General features: G+C 40.8%; 1 protein-coding gene across 5 annotated transcripts in view; it reads right to left on the bottom strand.

The window, feature by feature from the left end:
* DPF3 (double PHD fingers 3) overlaps nt 1–19,187 on the bottom strand; it is a 240,681-nt gene that overhangs the window by 119,590 nt on the left and 101,904 nt on the right. For all 5 annotated transcript variants that reach the window (XM_066608371.1, XM_066608373.1, XM_066608376.1 and 2 more), the window contains exon 3: nt 7,005–7,112. In XM_066608371.1, the coding sequence (XP_066464468.1) occupies nt 7,005–7,112 (108 nt within the window). The remainder of the gene's footprint in view (nt 1–7,004; nt 7,113–19,187) is intronic.

Raw genomic sequence — 19,187 nt, 5'->3', positions numbered from 1 at the left:
AAATGACAAAAAGTTCAATAAATTCATTAGGCCCCTAAATTCTTCATATCTTAATTTGATCAAGCATTCACAATAACTAAAGTATTCACAGCAGCTCCCCCACTTCTGTGGGTGTTTTTCCTATTTTGTTGCATTACAACATGAAATTAAAAAGGATTTTAATTTCGATTTAATGTAATGAACCTGACAAAATAGTCTAAATTGTTGCAGTATGTGTTCAGCATTCCTCTTTTGGTAGTTTTCTTTTTTTAGGAAATTAACCAGTTTACCTCACTCATATATTCCATTAATGAAGGACTGTCATCAAGCCAGTGTTGAGCAATTCATTTCCACACCATATACAACATCCTTGCAATGTTTTTTTTTTTACCTACTTCTACCATAAGCTCATTTACTAAGCCAAGCAGGCATACAAGTGGGATTAAATCAATGCATACACTATAGTTAGAGTTATCACCTCTCTCAGAACCTGACCAATTTAGAACAGTGCCACATCATATGTATCAAGCCTCCTTCATGAATCTTGCAACAAGAACAGAGTTCTTAACCCTTTCCAATCCACTGTCTGACGTCTGAAGACATTCTGATTGAAGGCTGTACAGCTCCGATGTTGGAAGACGTCCGGCCGGGTATTCTTACTGTAGATTACTGGCTGCTCTGTTGTCGGGGGCCTCTCCAGCATGTCCCATACCGCAGTACTGGCGTTAGCCAACAGATGGCGCCATTGTATAATGGCAGAAAAAGAAAGCCCCCTAGTAAACTCTGAATCCAAAATTGGATTGCAAAGGGTTAAAACCCTGCCCAATTCATATGCACGGTTGACATATGCCTGTGTGAGTGAGCCCTATAGGGGAAATTAAGGGTGCTTTCACATGGGATGGAATTATTCTGCATTCCACACCCAAATCCACAGCTTATTCCTCCTCTGCGAATTTCACATGAAAACAAGCAAGTCTCATTGCAGATTTTGCTGTAGAATTGCAGGGTATGGCTTAGTCTAATTGCATGTTGGAACGCTTTTTAACCACTTCAATACTGGACAGATTTCATTTTTCTATTTTTTGTGCCCAACTTCCAAAACCTGTGACTTATTTTTTTTTTTTTAGTCATAACTATAAAAGGGTTTGTGTTTTGCAGAATGAGGTCTATTTTTTAAAATCGTATAATTTAATATACATACAGTATAATACACTGAAAAATTTTTATACGTTTAAGTGTAGTAAAATGAAAAAAAAAAATGTGCGCTTTTTTTCTTGAGAGGGAGTAGTTTTTATGACTTCAAGGGGCAGTACAACTAACATGCGCACTTTATTCTACAGGCCGGTAAGATTATGGCGAAATTTACATTTATATTTTTTTTAAGTTACTTTAACCCCTTAAGGATACGGCCTATTTGGGGATTAAAGTTGCAACGATTTTTGGCGAATTTTCTTCTCTATTTTTCAAGAGTCATAACTTTATTTTTTCGTCAATGCGGCCGTATAAGGACTTGTTTTTTGTGTCACGAACTGTAGTTTTTATCAGCGCCATTTTTGGGTACATTGACTATATTGTAAAACTTTTATTAATTACTTTTTTTATGATAGCAGGGAAAGAAAACGCATCAATTCTGCCATAGATTTTTTTTTTTTACACTGTTAATCATGCAGCATAAATGACACAATCCATTTTTTCTGCGGGTCGGTACGGTTACAACGATACCAAAATTCTTACATTTTTTTAGGTTTTATCACTTTTCTGCAATAAAAAGCCTTTTTTTGGAAACTTTTTTTTTTTCTCTAAATCGCTGCATTTAAAGTCCTGTAACTTTTTTATTTTTTCATATACGGAGCTCTGTGAGGGCTTCTTTTTTGCGAGACGAGCTATAGTTCTTATTGCTACCATTGTAGGGTACATACGTCTTTTTTTGATAACTTATTGCGTTTTTAGGGAGGCATAATGCTAAAAATTAGCATTTTGCCTCAGTTTTTTAGTGTTTAACGCTTTTTCCGTGCACAGTGAAAAGCATGTGCAACTTATTGTACGCGTCATTACGGACGCGACAATACCAAATATGTGGGATTTCAAATTTTTTTTTAACCTATTTTTATGCTAATATGAGAAAATGCATAAAAAAGGTTTTTTTTTTACATTTTTCTGTTTTGTTCGTTTTTATTTTTTTTATTTTATTTATTTATTTTTTTTACACTTTGTGTCCCTCTGGGGCACTTTAAAGGGGTTGTCCCGCGGCAGCAAGTGGGTCTATACACTTCTGTATGGCCATATTAATGCACTTTGTAATGTACATTGTGCATTAATTATGAGCCATACAGAAGTTATCAAAAGTTTTATACTTACCTGCTCCGTTGCTAGCGTCCTCGTTCCCATGGAGCCGACTAATTTTCGCCCTCCGATGGGCAAATTAGCCGCGCTTGCGTAGTCCGGGTCTTCTGCTCTCTTCAATGGAGCCGCTCGTGCAGAATGCCGGCTCCGTGTAGCTCCGCCCCGTCACGTGCCGATTCCAGCCAATCAGGAGGCTGGAATCGGCAATGGACCGCACAGAAGAGCTGCGGTCCACGGAGGAAGAGGATCCCGGCGGCCATCTTCACCGGTAAGTATAGAAGTCACCGGAGCGCGGGGATTAAGGTAAGCGCTGAGCGTTTTTTTTTTAGGTCCCTGCATCGGGGTTGTCTCGCGCCGAACGGGGGGGGGGGGGGGGTTGAAAAAAAAAACCCCGTTTCGGCGCGGGACAACCCCTTTAAGTACAGCACTGATGATCGCAGCGTTCGCAGGCTATGGCAATACAGGATGCCAGCAGGAAGGGGTTAATAAAAAAGTTAAGCCAAAATTGCTTTCTGCCATATTCTAAGATGCAAAACTTTCATATTTTTATCTATTAAGCTGTGAGAAAGATTGTTTTTTTTTGTGGGGCACACACACGTTTTTGGATTACTTTTTATTCAATTTTTGGGGGGAGACAGGGTAATCAAAAACCTGCCATTTTGGTATTAAAGGGGTTGTCTCGCGAAAGCAAGTGGGGTTAAGCACTTCTGTATGGCCATATTAATGCACTTTGTAATATACATCGTGCATTAAATATGAGCCATACAGAAGTTATTCACTTACCTTCCCTGCGCTGGCGTCCCCGTCTCCATGGCTCCGTCTAACTTCAGCGTCTAATCACCCGATTAGACGCGCTTGCGCAGAAGGGTCTTCTTCCTTCGGGTCTGCCCGGCAGCAGCGGCGTTCTGGCTCCGCCCCCTTCTACGCGTCATCACGTAGCTCCACCGCGTCACGTGTGCCGATTCCAGCCAATCAGGAGGCTGGAATTGGCACACATGATGGGGCAGAGCTACGCGTTGACGCGTAGAAGGGGGCGGAGTCCAAACGCCGCTGCTGCCGAACCGAGCCGAAGGCAGAAGACCCTTCTGCGCAAGCGCGTCTAATCGGGCGATTAGACGCTGAAGTTAGACGGCACCATGGAGACGGGGACGCCAGCGCAGGGAAGGTAAGTGAATAACTTCTGTATGGCTCATATTTAATGCACGATGTATATTACAAAGTGCATTAATATGGCCATACAGAAGTGCTGAACGCCACTTGCTTTCGCGATACAACCCCTTTAAGTACTTTATACAGCCAACACCATGCAGAAAAAATATTGCAATATCTTAATAGTTTGGACTTTTACGGATGCAACTATACCAATTATGCTTATTTTATATTCTTTAAACTTTTATTTATACTTTAAACCATTTTATTACACCTTTTGTTAATTTTTTTAGTCTCTATAGCGTATTTGAACTTGAAATCACTTGATTGTACTGTATACTGCAATATTAGCATATTGCAGTATATAGTATTTTTCAATGTTACCTACCAAGCAGAAATACATCTTTTACAAAATGGTCCATAGGATTTCCTATTCAATACTGTCAAAAGCTTTAGTAGTATCCAATGAGTAAAGCAACCGGACGTCTTGGTTATCCACAGGAAGCTATAGGATTACAATATAGTTGAATGTTCAAGGAAGTGGGTTTTAATGGAATAAACACAGTTGGATTGTGGGATACTACACTAGTTACCGCTTGGGACAATTGTTTAGCCATTACATATTAACATTGTGTCAAGCTGAAACAAAAAACAGACACATGTCCATCTAGTTTAGCCCATTACCCTGCAGTGTTAATCCAGAGCAAGGCAAAAAACCTCTGAAGTAAAAGCCAATTTTTCGCATTTTGGGGTGAAAAAATCCTTCCCAACTCCAATCTGGCAATCAGAATAACTCCCTGGATCAACAACCGCTCTGAAGTAATTGGTGATAACATGCAATATTGCTACACTCAGAAAAGATGTCCAGGCTCCTCTTTAACTTTTACTGAATTCACCATCATCACGTCCTCAGGCAGAGAGAGTTCCATAGTCTCATTGCTCTTACAGTAAAGAACCCTCTCCTATATAAGTGTAGATTCCTTCTTTCCTCTAGATGCAGAGGACACCCCCTTATAGAGGACACCCCCTTATTATAGTCATAGTCCTGGGTATAAACAGATCATGGGAGAGACCTCTGTATTGTCCCCGGATATATTTATACATAGTTATTAGGTCGCCCCTCAGCAGTCTTGTTTCTAAACTAAATAATCCCAATTTTGATAACCTGTTTTATTAATTTAGTTGATCGTCTTTGAATCCGCTCAAGCTCTAATAGGTTTTTTCTGAGTACTGGTGCCCAAGACTGTACACAATATTCCATATGTGTTCTGACCAGTGACTTGTATAGAACAATGTTCTCGTCATGTACCCCTTTATAACTCTTGATGCGCCCCATAATCCTATTGGCCTTGGCAGCATCAGCCTGACGCTGGTTGCTTCTGTTACGTTTACAGCTAATTAAAATCCCCAAGTCCTTTTCCATTTCAGATTTACCCAGTGGTTTCCCATTTAGTGTGTAATGGTGACATGGATTTCATCTGCCCATATGCATTACCTTACCTTCACAATTTTAATATCAGCCAGTAATAGAGGGATTATAAGAGTCAGGGAGTAGGGAATATATCTGCTCTAGGCACTACTAGTATAATAGCTTCTTGCATAGCATCTGATAGTCTGTGCTAAGATGCAGACTCCCAAACACATCCAGAAGATTAAGGAGCAATATTTTGCCAAATTGTTATAGGACTTCATCAAGTGCCGGCAATTTATCACTAGAGAAAGTTGCCATCGCTAATTGCAGTTCCTTAAATTGCATGGGGGCATCTCAGGAGTCTCTCTGGGCACCTGATAACACTGATAGGCATACATTGCGGAAATTTTGAATAATCTGGGAAAACACAACCGTGAGTTTTGAAACATACAAAGATCCATAAAATGCATGCATTATGTACAAAATGTATGTCACCCACCGAAATTCCAAGGGCCATGATACAGGTTGGTCCCATTTGGGGACTCTCAGTAATAGCAATCATTTGTCCCGAGTATCTCTTTAGATGTAGACTCCAAAAGCAGCTTATGCCTCCTGGGCTTCCTGCCATCTGTCCGCTACTAAGACACTATGCTCCGAAATATATACAGATTCTGTTTCCTTTACTTCACACTGCAATTCCTGCTCAAGTTGTCGCCTTTTGATTTTAGTACGACTAATATGTTGAATTAATTTACCCTCTAAGTATGCCTTCATGGCATCCCATTCCACCCATGTATAAATAGTGTTTTTATAGAAACATCTCCAATACTTACACAAGGCCTATTCCCAGGTATGTTAGTTTTCAGAATCAGAGGAAAGTGATTGGATACACTGGGCTCAAAATTGTATACATTAGTTATCACCTATTGAAAAAAGTCAATACATGACACATTGACGAACAGAAGCGCTGAAATGACAATACTGTCACTCTTCAATAGGTTTGCTCTGCCAAATATCAAGTTATATCCCCATTTAGGCATTTATTACAAGAAAGCTTAACAGACAATGAACAGATGGGGTGTCTATATGCATTCTGTCCCCAAAAAGATCCACCGCTGCCCTAAAATACCTAAACAGGAGTGCTGGAATAGTGGGAAATTGCATGGTGAATTCCGAAACTTTGTTTTAAAAGGGCCATGAGTCTACAGCACCACTAAACAAGCAACAGGAAGACCAAGGGGCTCACCAAGCAGATCAGAGACAAAGTTGTTGAGAAGTATATATTTTACGGTTGGTTTATTAAAAAATATCCAAGCTTTGAACATCCCACAGAACACCATTACATTCTTTATAACCCAATGGAAGGAACAAGGCACAGCTACAAACTTGATAAGAGAAGGATGTCAATCCAAAATCCTACATTGAGCAGTAGTCAAAAAGTCAACAAAAAACACATCAATGATAACTCTGAAGGAGCTCCACAGATCCACAGCAGAGATTAAAGTAGACCACTGTAAGCCATACACTCCACAGAGTGGGGATTTATGGAAGAGTGGCCAGAAAAAAAAATTCCAGAAAAGAAAACTTGACAGGCACGTTATGGTGCCCTTAGAAATTGCAGCATAAAGTGGTGACAGACACCCTCTTGCCTGTCACTTATTGGGGCAAGGTATAATAGCTGTCGAGCTCTTACCTAGAGAAGCCTCAGCACCCTGGGAGAGATGAGTCCTGAGCATTCATGAGCCAACACTCAACCTGCGCACCCACCGTGATTGGCACTTGCCAGTATGCAATTTAATAGCTAGAACAGTGTCAATCATAGCAGATACTCTAGCTTTCCTTATAAGTGACATTACTGGGAAGAGCGTTTGTCATTACTTTATGCTGTCCTCAAAAACTGAAAACCCTCAACAAATCATATTCAAGGGGCTGTACCGCCATAGCAACTTATCTTCTATCCAGACTGTCCCATTCACTTGAATGAGGCTTACAGAAATCTGTGTGCTTGCTGAAGAAATAATCCCATGCAGATGAATAGAACCACATTTTCAGTAACAGGATGCATTGACACGTCAGATTTCTTGCAGAAATTTCTAATTGTTTGGACTATATATTAACCAACCTGCTTTGATCTCCAAGAGTCTTAACCTTGGGTCTTCAGGGTGATGTAAATTTCTTTTCTTTCTCCAACATCGAGCAGGATATGTGTACAACTGTCCTGGAGCCACACCTGTGTGCATGGACAAAAAGAGTTAACTTTACTTATTGCTCGATCTGAAATCTATTAGTAAATATTACATTGTATCACTTAGAGTAAGGTCACACATTGTAGCTTCTGGAAGCACAAGATGAAGACACAATAGGGTCATAAACAAGCGGACTTTCCTTATGTGATGTATTCTTCCTTTCCCACCGTTGTATGTAAGGTATGTGGATGGCGGTCCTTTCCCCCCTCTCTCTATTCGATTGTTTTTGTTTTCTTTGTTGTTTTCAGTACAAGTTTAATTTTGGAAGCGGTATTAAAGGGGTTGTCCCGCGACAGCAAGTGGGGTTAAACACTTCTGTATGGCCATATTAATGCACTTTGTAATATACATCGTGCATTAAATATTGGCCATACAGAAGTTATACACTTACCCCCTCCGGCGCTGGCGTCCCCGTCTCCATGGCGACTACCAAACTTCTTCTCTGGTCGCACAAACAGTCGCGCTTGCGCAGTGAAGATTCCTCTTCTGGATGGTCCGGGCTCACGAGCTGCATCCTGGCTCCTCCCTCTTCTCCGCGTCATCGCGTAGCTCTGCTCCTGTCACGTGATGCCGATCAGCTAATGAGGTGGCTGTAATTGGCAGTGGAGCTCAGACTGGAGAACATCCATGGTGCACCATGGGAGAAGACCCGCAGTGCACCATGGGAGAAGACCTGCGGTGCACCTTGGGAAATGACGGCGGCCATCTTGGAAGAAGATTTTTATAACTTCATGAAACAGCTTCATGGTGAGTAGAAACGCTCTTAAAAAACGATTTACATGGGTAGTTTGTGATGCTTGCTTAACATGGGGGACTGGGGTGTGAAACATTTTTCGTTTTGGCCGCTGGACAACCCCTTTAAGTGCTAGAATTTTCTGGAAAGCTTAGGAATAGGGTTTAGACAAGTTCAACTTATGGGTCATTCCATAGATTCCTAATTATGCTGATGACACATACTCAACATCCCTGTCTATCACTGGTGTTGTGTTCAGATAGTACAAGTTTAAATGATGAATATTTACAATGACAAATGATTGAAAAAGGTTTATTTTCGGATATGTAAAAACTAAAATTCTTCAATAAAAATTGATTAAGCATAAACCAAGCGGACATGCAGCTTGTCTGCAGGAAAACAGAATGGGCATTAACAAGCATTTGAAAACGGACCAGATTTGCAGTCAAGTTGCAGGTCAGTGTGGTTTCCAACCAATGTGTGTGGCCTTACCCTTACATTGGCCTTTTTTTCTTTCAGGTTTCTCATGGCAATTTTAACAGCTAGTAGGATACAGGCCTAAAGCAGCCTGTGGCTTAGAGAATGGCAAGACACCATAGGAAGGACAAAAGGTGAACAATGGGTTCATGGGCATCCAAAGCTCGTTGATGTAAGGGGGAAGCGAAGGCCATCTTGTCTGATCTCCTAACATACAAAAGCTAAACACATTTAAGATGTATTCCCATCTTAAGACATTTATGGTATATCCTCTGGATATGCCATACATGTTAGATATATATGGGCCACACCTCATGTGTAATTCAGGCACATCCCTGCAGTGCAGCCCCCTGTCTAAAGGCCCATTTACACAAAATGATTATCGCTCAAACTATGTATTTTGAGCGATAATCTTTGCGTGCAAATGCTACTATCGTTTACTTTTCGGCCAAACAATGATTTTTAAGTGAGCATAAGATCCATCGTTCGTCCGGAGAGCTGATAGGAGGGACTGAATGCTGTGCTCTCCACAGGAGCGCTGATTATATTGTATTCCGCTTGCAGCCCCGTGGCAGAAAAAAAAGGAGCTGTATGTAGAAAACAGACCACATGCTGTTCTCTGCATACAGCTCCTGTAGGGTCATTTACATGCACATGAAGGTAATAATCTGCTAATGGGCATTAGTGCCTAGTAGGAGCTTATGCAAAGTGATTGCTAAAATAGTCAATCTTCCTAGCTTTTGAACGAATTTTGAGTGATCATCTTTGCGAATAAATGGGCCTTAATGCTTATCAGCCACCAAGTTGGGGCTGTGTGATCATCATCAGTAACTGTGACAGAAGTGCTTGTATCCCCCCTGCAGGCAGTTTCTGTGGCAGATCTATGTAACAGCATCACACAAACTGAAAATCTGAATAGAAAATGAATATATAACACCCAAGAAGATATGAGCGGGCCAGAATTGAGATCACATGACCATCTGAGGAAAAAGAGGCAGGAGTTTCAGACAGAAAGAAATAGCTAAGCAAGGTAACACCAGTCCACTTATATAATACATTGGCCACTTCTGCATTTAGTATTAACATGTGGGACAGCAAGGGGGGACCTGTGGATATACCATAAATGTCCATAGATGAGAATACCAATTAAATGAGGATACAATAGAAAGGTATCATTAAACGTGCAATTGCAGCTTGCAGAGTAGCAGTAAACTGTCAGAGTGACTAGGAAGACCCTGGTCCAACACCTAGACCACCCATAAGGGGTACACGAGTATCAGAACTGGACCATGGAACAATGAATGAAGGTAGTCTGATGCATCACATTTTCTTTTACAGCATATGGATGGCCAGATGCATGTGAATTGCTTACTTGACATCAGGATGAAGTATGGAGAGAAGGCAGAGGCAATGTCATGCTCTGGGCAATGTTCTGCTCAGAAACCTTCAGTGCCAGCCTTTACGAAAATATTACTTTGCCACGTACTACCTACCTTAACATTTTTACAAACCAAGTACACCCTCTTTATGGCAACAATATACTCTAGTGGCTCCGGGTTCTTTGAGAAGGATAACCCCCACCCTTCCAAAAAGAAAACATTCCAGCATCGAACATGAATAAAAGATATTATACAGTCATAAAATTCATCAAAAACATCATGGTCAATGCTTCGCAGTTTATGCATTTCCAGCCACATTCTGCCCTTAGTCATAGCATGTAGGTGAAAGTTATAGAAATCCCCCCAATCATAGACAATGTAGCAAACTAAAATAATTGCCTGTACACACACACACACACCCCTATATATATACACACACACAAACAAACACACACACACCCCTATATATATATATATATATATATATATATATATATATATATATATATATATATATATATATATATATATATATATATATATATATATATATACACATATATATATATACACACACATATACATATACACATATACACACACACACACACTACGTAAAAGTTTTAGAGAAAATGCTGCAATGTAAGTGCTTTCAAAATAGAAATTAGTTTATTTTGTCCATTAACAAAATGGAAAGTGAATGAACAAGAGAGAAATCAAAATTAGACCAATACTTGGCGTGACCGCCCTTGGCCTTCAAAACCGCATCAATTCTTCTAAGTACAGTTGCACAAAGTCTGTAATTCTGTAGGATTATATAGTTAGGTGTATGGTTAATCAACTGAATTAAAATCGGAAAATGTCCATCAGTCCAGAACTGGCAGAAACCAGTGTAACCCTGGTACAGCCATCTACTGTTCGGAGAATTGCAGCCAAAAAGCCATACTTTCAACGTGGAAACAAAGCCAAGCGATTCAATTATGCATAGAAACTGGGTTGCAGAAAGATGGCAGCAGGTGCTCTGGACTGAGGAGTCAAAATGTGAAATATTTGGCTGTAACGCAGTTTGTTTGCCAAAGGACTGGAGATTATATTGTAGGCAAAGCAGCTTAACCCTTTCCAATCCACTGTCTGACGTCTGAAGACATTCTGATTGAAGGCTGTACAGCTCTGATGTTTGAAGACGTCCGGCAGGGTATTCTTACTATATATTACTGGCCACTCTGCTGTCGGGGGACTCTCCAGCATGTCCCATGTCGCAGTACTGGCTCTAGCCCGCAGATGGCGCCATTGTATAATGGCAGAAAGAGAAAACCCTCTAGGAAACTGAATCCAAAATTGGATTGCAAAGGGTTAATTTTCGTTGGGTTGTTCTTTAGTAGCTGCTTTACTAGGTCGTGTGTGTTTGAATGGTCACAACATATATAGAGATCTATACATACTCTGTCAAAAAAAAAAAAAATCAAGCACCCAGGAGTTTGCATTTTTCTGCAAAACTCAGCTTGCAGTTACATCTCAGACAGATATCCAAGTGATTAGATTTGTGGTGTGATTAGATGAATGGTCTTGTCACCTGAGGCCCTAAGAGTGCTTCCCCCTTGGCCTATAAAAAAAACCCTCCCAGAGGCTCCATATGTGTAGTGACCTCTTTTTCCACTTGTGTGGAGCTTGTTGACTACTAAACACCTCTACAATGCAGAGAAGAGATTTCATCCAGTTATCAGTATTTGAGAGGGGCGCATTATTGGAATGCAGGTAGCTGGATGGTCCGATCAACAATTTGCCCACTGTTCTGACCAGACTGTTAGGCTCGCGGGCCGGCAAATCGTGGCAGAGATCCGCTGCTGGATATTGCAATGCCCGTGGACAGGCAGCCTTAGGAGATGTTGGGCACACTCACAAGGCAACCGGGAACTGGATGTCCCCGACAGACCAACAGTAGAGAGGATTGTCTGACAAGCATGAGCAGATCCAACTGTTTTATTGTCTGCCATCCAGAGACAGCACCTGTGTCTGCAAGAACTATTTTCAAGCACTTAGCTGTAGGACATTTGGTTTCACAGCACTTATGTGTACTGGCTTTGACAACCACCATTGCCTCCGTTTGCAGTGGTGTTGTGGACAACAAAACTGGACTGCTATGGAGTGGAACAGATTGTCTTCAGCGATGAATCCATGTTTAGGTTTGGCACAGACCATGTACGTGTCTGGAGACCTAGGAGTGAGTGCCTCAATCCTGCCTATGCTGTGGAGCGGCACAGTGCCGCAGCCCCTCCTCCCTCCCCCTAACTGCTGGTGTGATCGTCTGGGGGGCCATCACATATAACAGTCGACCACCCCTAGTAGTGGTATGAGAGACAATTACAGCTCAGCATTATTTTCAGGGCATCCTGCAGCCACATGTGTTTCTCTCATGGTGGCTTCCAAGAGATTTCCAGCACGATAATGCTTGGCCGCACAAACAAGGGTGTCACAGGAATGTCTCCACAACATTGTCACACTTCTGTGGTCTGTCCTGTCAGCAAGATTTATCGTCAATAGAACATGTATGGGACACCTGGGGCGCCAATTTTGACACCCTATGAGTTTGCATGATCTAGATATGCCACAGGATACCATATGGAACCTATATTTCTCCATGCTCAACCGTATTGCATCTTGTACCCAAGCTAGAGGCGGTACCACAGGGTACTAGAGCCTCCATTTCCCCCTTTATCACATCTTGTATCCAAGCTAGAGGCAGCCCAACAGGATACTAGAGCCTCCATTCACATCCGTATCACATCTTGTACCCAAGCTAGAAGTGGTACAACAGGGTACTAGAGCCTCTATGCCTGCCCGTATCAAATTTTGCATGCATGCTAGAGGAGGTACAACAGAGTACTAGAGCCTCCATGCCCGCCCGTATCACATCTCGTACCCAAGCTAGACGTGGTACAACAGGATACTAGTGCCTCCATTCACACCCGTATCACATCTTGTACCCAAGCTAGAGGTGGTACAACAGAGTACTAGAGCCTCCATGCCCGCCCGTATCACATCTCGTACCCAAGCTAGACGTGGTACAACAGAATACTAGTGCCTCCATTCACACCTGTATCACATCTTGTACCCAAGCTAGATGTGGTACAACAGGGGACTAGAGCCTCCCTTCAAGTGTTCAGTTTATCATTTTGCTCTGATATTGTAATCACTTACTTAAATGAATGCATTGAAAGTTTTATTTGATTCTGACAACTCCTAGAAGCTTGACATTTTTTGTGTGTGATGTAGGATCAGTGAGTTCGGCTTCAGCTGCTCCCACTGTACCAGAAAAAATTTAAACCAGGTCTCAAATTAAGTAAAAGTGTGCAAAAAAAATGCAGAAAAGGGGTTAATCAAACCCTTTCAAATCCTTTCGCAGGGTGTTACGCGCATAACGCAGTGAATAGAATCGATTGACTTCAATGAGTTCCTTCACGTGCATGTTCGGTCACATGAAAAAAAAATGCAGCATTTCCCATTTTGGTGCATATTACGCCATTGAACTGAATGGGCCAGTGTAAATATGCAGTGAATGTACAGGAAACCTGAGTATTTACGGTGTATTTGGGCAGCAAATTAAAGGGCCCTCCTATGTATTTTTTTGCACATCAAAAACACCCAGCAGATTTACATGTGCTCGCTATTTACAGGAACGGCTGAAATATGCAGGCAATACGCAGCATATTCACGTAACAAAACCCGCATATGCCCGTGAGACATTAAAAGGGCCATAACAAAATAATTAACTCCCCCTTGGCAAAATGCTTATCACTTTGTCAAACATCTAAAAATTTGCCTGCACCAGTCATAGCTAATTGGGCAGAAATTTGTGTTTTACTACCCCAGGGCATGTTCTCATGACCAATCCATGGTGGTCATCAGTAGAGGATAGTCTGCTGAACTGCTGAGTGTTTGAAACAAACTATATAAATTGGTATCGCCGTAATCAAACTGACTCGCAGAATAAAGTGAACATATAATTTTTTATGGCACAATGGACACCGTAAAAAGACTGCTTTTTTTTTTTTAATTGGTGCAACTGCCTTCCGTTTCCCTTTTACCCCACTCAATTTTTTTAATAGTTTTTTTTGTTTTTAATACCGGTACTTTATATGGTACATTAAAAAATACAACTAATTTTGCTGAAAAAGAACAAAAGTCATAAAACATAAATGATATAAACGTCAAGAGTGCATACTGAATATATATTCAATAATACTACTAAGAATTAGTGAGGTATTTGTTGTATAGTGAAGTTTCATTGGCTGCATTCCTTGGGGGGCAGCACAGTAGTTAAGCACTGTTGCTCTTGCAGTACTGGGGTCCAGGGTTGAAATCCCACCAAGGACAACATTTGTATGGAGTTTAAGTTCACCTGTAAACACAGGGAGAACATATAGACTGTGAGCCCCAACGGGGACATCAACTGATGTACAGCTCTGCGGAATAGGTTTTCGTTATATAAATGTATTAAATAAGTTCTCTTGGATCTTCAGTTATTTACCTCGACAGATAAGCAAAGATCACAGGAGAAAGAGGGATGTTTGTCCTTAAGTGTGTTACACCCTTTTGCTCCCAGGTATTTATCTTTACTTGCTATGGTGTGATGCGTGACTCAAAAAGGTACAGTTGGATGATTGACTTAATCCAGTGTCATTGGGACGCACCCATTTCTACTCCAATTGCCAATTAATTGGAAAACCTGGAAAGACACCTCTGACGCAGACATTCATTGCATCCCCAAAAAAGATTCACATGTATATACATACCGCACAAACAAAAAAGAAATAATTTAGCACTTCCCAAATAGAAATCTACAGTCGCACATTAAACCGTACGAGCAGAAACACATGGCAACAGCCCTCAAATACATTTTTTAACAGAAAAATGCACAACTGTAATGCATATACTAGCCACATTAAAAAATACTAAGTTCTAAATATATAGTGTGATCAAAGTATATTGGCCCATCCACCAACGTCCAGGTGACCATCCTTTTGGAGAGGTCCTAACACTAATACCAGGCAGTTTAATTTTAACCTGGGAAAAACCTGGGTTCCTACCTTTTAACATACAGCTCTCTTGCGCCTGAGTCTATTTAAAAAAAAGCCAAGGAAAGTAGGATACCAATTCATATTGTCCAATTAAGGGGAAAGGTTAAAATGAAACCGCCTGGCATTAGTGTTAGGAGCCCTCTGAAAGCATTGGACGTTGGTGGATGGGCAAATATACTTTGATCAAAACGTGCAATTTTTAATCTGGCATTGCAGTTATGCGTTTTTCTGAAAAAAATGTATTGGAGTGCTGTTGCCATGTGTTTCTGCATATTTATATATAGTCAGTATAAACACAGATAATGCAAACATGTCATAAGAATACACAAAGAAAAATCTAGCCCTAAACCTTCTGATTCGAGTAGGCCCTACCTATAAGTGTAGGCTCACAGAGGCAGTATACTCTATATTTTTAAGAGGTATGAATCCAACCTGGTCTGGATGAATATACTGATTAATGAATATGTTAAGTCTGGTGGACATAATTTTAGAAAGAATCTTTAGGTCATTGTTAATTAATGAGATTGGGCAATAGTTTTTGCAAATAGAGTGATCCTGTAATCTAACTTTGAGGTGGGAGTTGGGTACTTTGGGTAAAAAAAACGTAAGCCTTATGAATACTTAATTGTATACCTCATACCCTGTCAGCACAGATGGCACTATTAAGCCAGTCTCTTAAGGTGGTTTTTTTGAATCCATCATATGTTTTTCCACTGTTTAGTGGATAGGTTCCTGATGAAACTACCACAGGGTAGTGTAAACGCGTTGAACCTGGAACTGATATTTTAGACTGGATTTTCTTACCAGTACTTTGACCACTTTATTGGAAGTTCTTTCTTCCCAGATAGTTATCAGCAATAAACTTCATATAGATCTGATAATCTATGGGACCTAGCCAATAGCAGGTGGTCTTAAACTTGAGTGGCACATCAACATTAGCCACTAAGATACCTGACTAAATCAGTTGAAAGATACCGTTTCCAGGTCCTTATTGCTGTTAGTCCCTATTTTATATTTTAGTAACTTATTGTGTTTGTGTTGGAATCACTAATAAATCATTTTTAGTTGATTTTCACAAAGGTTAAATTTTAGAGACACTGAATCCTTACAGTGAAACCACGATATAGTGATCAAGTTGATTCTTCTGCCCCAGTGAACATTTTTAATCATTTAAGAATTAAAATTTGCATTTTATTTTTAGTCTAATCTGTGAAGGGCTACTTATAAAGTGTAGGCTCACCCTAATGAGGGAAACCCTAGGTTAGCAATAGAGATGAGCGAACGTACTCGGTAAGGGAGATTTCGCAATCGAGCACCGCGATTTTCGAGTACCTCACTACTCGGGTGAAAAGTACTCGGGTGCGCTGTGGGTGAGCGGGGGGTTTCAGCGGGGAGTGGGGGGGAGAGGGAGAGAGAGAGGGCTCCCCCCTGTTCCCTGCTGCTTCCCCCCACTCCCCTCTGCAACCCCCCGCCCCACAGCGCACCCGAGTACTTTTCACCCGAGTAGTGAGGTACTCGAAAATCGCGGTGCTCGATTGCGAAATCGCCCTTACCGAGTACGTTCGCTCATCTCTAGTTAGCAACCTGGGACAACCTTGATTTTCTCTAGAGAGATGGGGAATAGTGGTCAAAGTTAGATTACAGGATCACTATTTGCCCAATCTCCTTAATAATGACCTAAAGATTATTTCTAAAATTATTTCAAAGACTTAAAATATTCATTAATCAATATATTTACCCAAACCAAGTTGGATTTATCCCAGGTCAGCAAGCCACCAATCAGACTTGATGGACTATTGATATTATCTCTGCTATGCGATCCGGCTGGGACGGGGAGGCAAACAGGCTCCTCCTTAGCCTAAATTTATGCAAGGCCTTTGATTCGGTCTCTTGGCAATACTTATTTTTTTCTTCTTGAGGGAATGGGTTTCGAAACGAAATTCAGAACCCTAATTCAAGCTCTCTACTCATTCCTCTCCGCCTTTGTCGGGATTTGTTAGCTTCTATACTTAGAGCAAATGAAAACGTTAGGAGCATGCATATAGGGGGTCATGTACACAAATGCTCCCTATATGCAGACGACGTGTTGTTCATCCCCTCTTCCCAATATATATCAAATTCTGGATAAATTTTGAGCAATTTCAGAGTTAATGATACCTAATAGCTGACTCTAAACCTAAAAAAAAAATAAAAAAAATAAAAAAAATTACCCTCTCTTCTATGCTTAAGCTATTGAAACTTAACTTTAAATTTTCATTGAGTCACAAAAAGACCCCCATGTTGAGGCATACATCTCACTGATTCTTTTGAGACATTATACTGAGCTAACTATTCCCCCCAATTAAAATTCTAGAACAAGACCTGAAAACATGGGCCTCATTCAATTTATCATGGTTCGGCAGAATGCATTCTATTAAAATGACATGGCTTCCAAAAATCCTAGATCTTTTCGGTGCTTTGCCCATCCCCATCCCAGCAGCAGACTTGAAATGTTTACAATCTAAATTGTTGACCTTTATTTGGTCAAACAAATCCAGGCGTATCCAACAGTTTACCCTATATGCGCCTCAAAGTGCGAGAGGTTGGGGGCCCCTAATATTAATTACTACCACGCAGCTCAACTAGCACAATAATTGTGCTCTATTTTCTCTCGTCATGATAAACTTCAATGGGTATCTATCAAGACACAGGCAGTTTACCCCCAATCATTGGAAGGTATATTTTGGCATAAAAGGGAATACAAAAAAGCAATTTTGAACCTGATCCTGTCTTCTTCTCTGGCGCTCTGGGATAGATAAATATAGCCCAATATCTAAACACTTTCCTATGTCCAGTATATTTGGTAATTCTGCCTTCCTCTCTGGTATGAACAAAACAAACTTTGGATGGTGGATAGCCAGAGATTTCACCAGAATGATTGATTTTGTGGATAGATTAGGCTTTAGACAATTTGAATTCTTCTATGCTGTTCATTCCATTCCAAATGCGGAGATTTCTCATCTACCACAAATAAAGCATTATATATTGTCCCTTACCGAAAATAGATAATTCAGCCAGATTTCGTCTATCTTCGAAAGCCTTTGTAACACAAATACCAGGGACCCTGGAATAATTACCAAATTCTACTCCAACTTCGTAACACCCAAGGACAAACTTCCCTACATAAGGAGATGGGAAGGGGAACTAGGGAAGGAATTGCCAATTTCAAAGTGGCATTAACTGCAAAACTTTCTATTAACGTATCAATTACAGAGGCAGGTCATCAATTTCGAATGCATTGGTCTCGTGTTCCTACAGGAATCTCCAGCATGTTCCCAGGGATGTCAGGCCTATGTTTAGGGGATGTGGAGGGGAGAATACCTTTTTTACATATCTGGTGGAACTGGCCTAGGCTTCGTAGGTCCTGGATTCAGGTATACACCATCATATATTCCATTACTAATATTTTGTTACAAAAATCGTCCTGGAAGCTTTACTGGGCAAACGTATTCCCAAACACACTCATAAATTGATATCCTACTGTTTCCTAGCTTCGCTTGCTCCTGGAGGAAAACACCAGTTAGCCTTGATTTAGTTAAAACAAAATTGTCATGGATTATGGTCAATGAGAAACTGGCGGCTATCCTTTCACATAGTGAAACTGCATATGAAAAAACCTGGCCATCTTGGTACCAATATGCGCTCACTATGCGTCTATGGAACCCAAGAGCCAGATCCGTGACCCTCCCAGGGGTATATCCTTTACCCCCACCCACCCCAACAGATTTATGAGGTTCCTATTGACAGAGCTAATAAACAGAAGAGATAACTTTACCTTGCCAACACTGGTGCACCGATTTGACAAGCTACAAGCACAGTCCAACTCCCTTTATGCCATGATCTTCCCCTTATGCGGATTCTATTTTAATTTTATTTTACTAGGGCTTTTTCTAATAAATAGACAGAACTATGAATTTTACTTTATTTTATTCTGTAAGAAGTATGTAATTCTTGGCATTGGCTCAACATTGTAACCCCCCTGACTATATACATGACAACAATGTTAAAAGTCATGATTAATATGTTTTGACCTTTAACAAAATTTTTATTGATTTTACAAAGTTAGATGGCACTCAAAGCATGTAAAACCACTAAAGTACAGGGGAAAAGATGTGCAAATACCCCAGATAAATAAATAGATCAATAGCAGACTAATCTTAACTGAATTCAAACCCAAGAGCCGCCATGATGACCAAAAACACCTTCTGACAAAAGATTATAACTAGCACTGTAGGTTTACAGAAACTGGTTTAAATAATCAGACTAACGCCTCATGTCCACGGGTGGATCGGATTTGCATGCAAGAGCCAGCAGCAGAATCTGACCCAGTCTGCGGCCGAGGTCCCGGCGGTT

The sequence above is a fragment of the Eleutherodactylus coqui genome, chromosome 6 (assembly GCF_035609145.1).
Source record: "Eleutherodactylus coqui strain aEleCoq1 chromosome 6, aEleCoq1.hap1, whole genome shotgun sequence".
Lineage (NCBI taxonomy): Eukaryota > Metazoa > Chordata > Amphibia > Anura > Eleutherodactylidae > Eleutherodactylus > Eleutherodactylus coqui.
The sequence above is the reverse complement of the archived record's forward strand: the minus strand, read 5'-3'. Positions and strand labels throughout refer to the sequence as shown.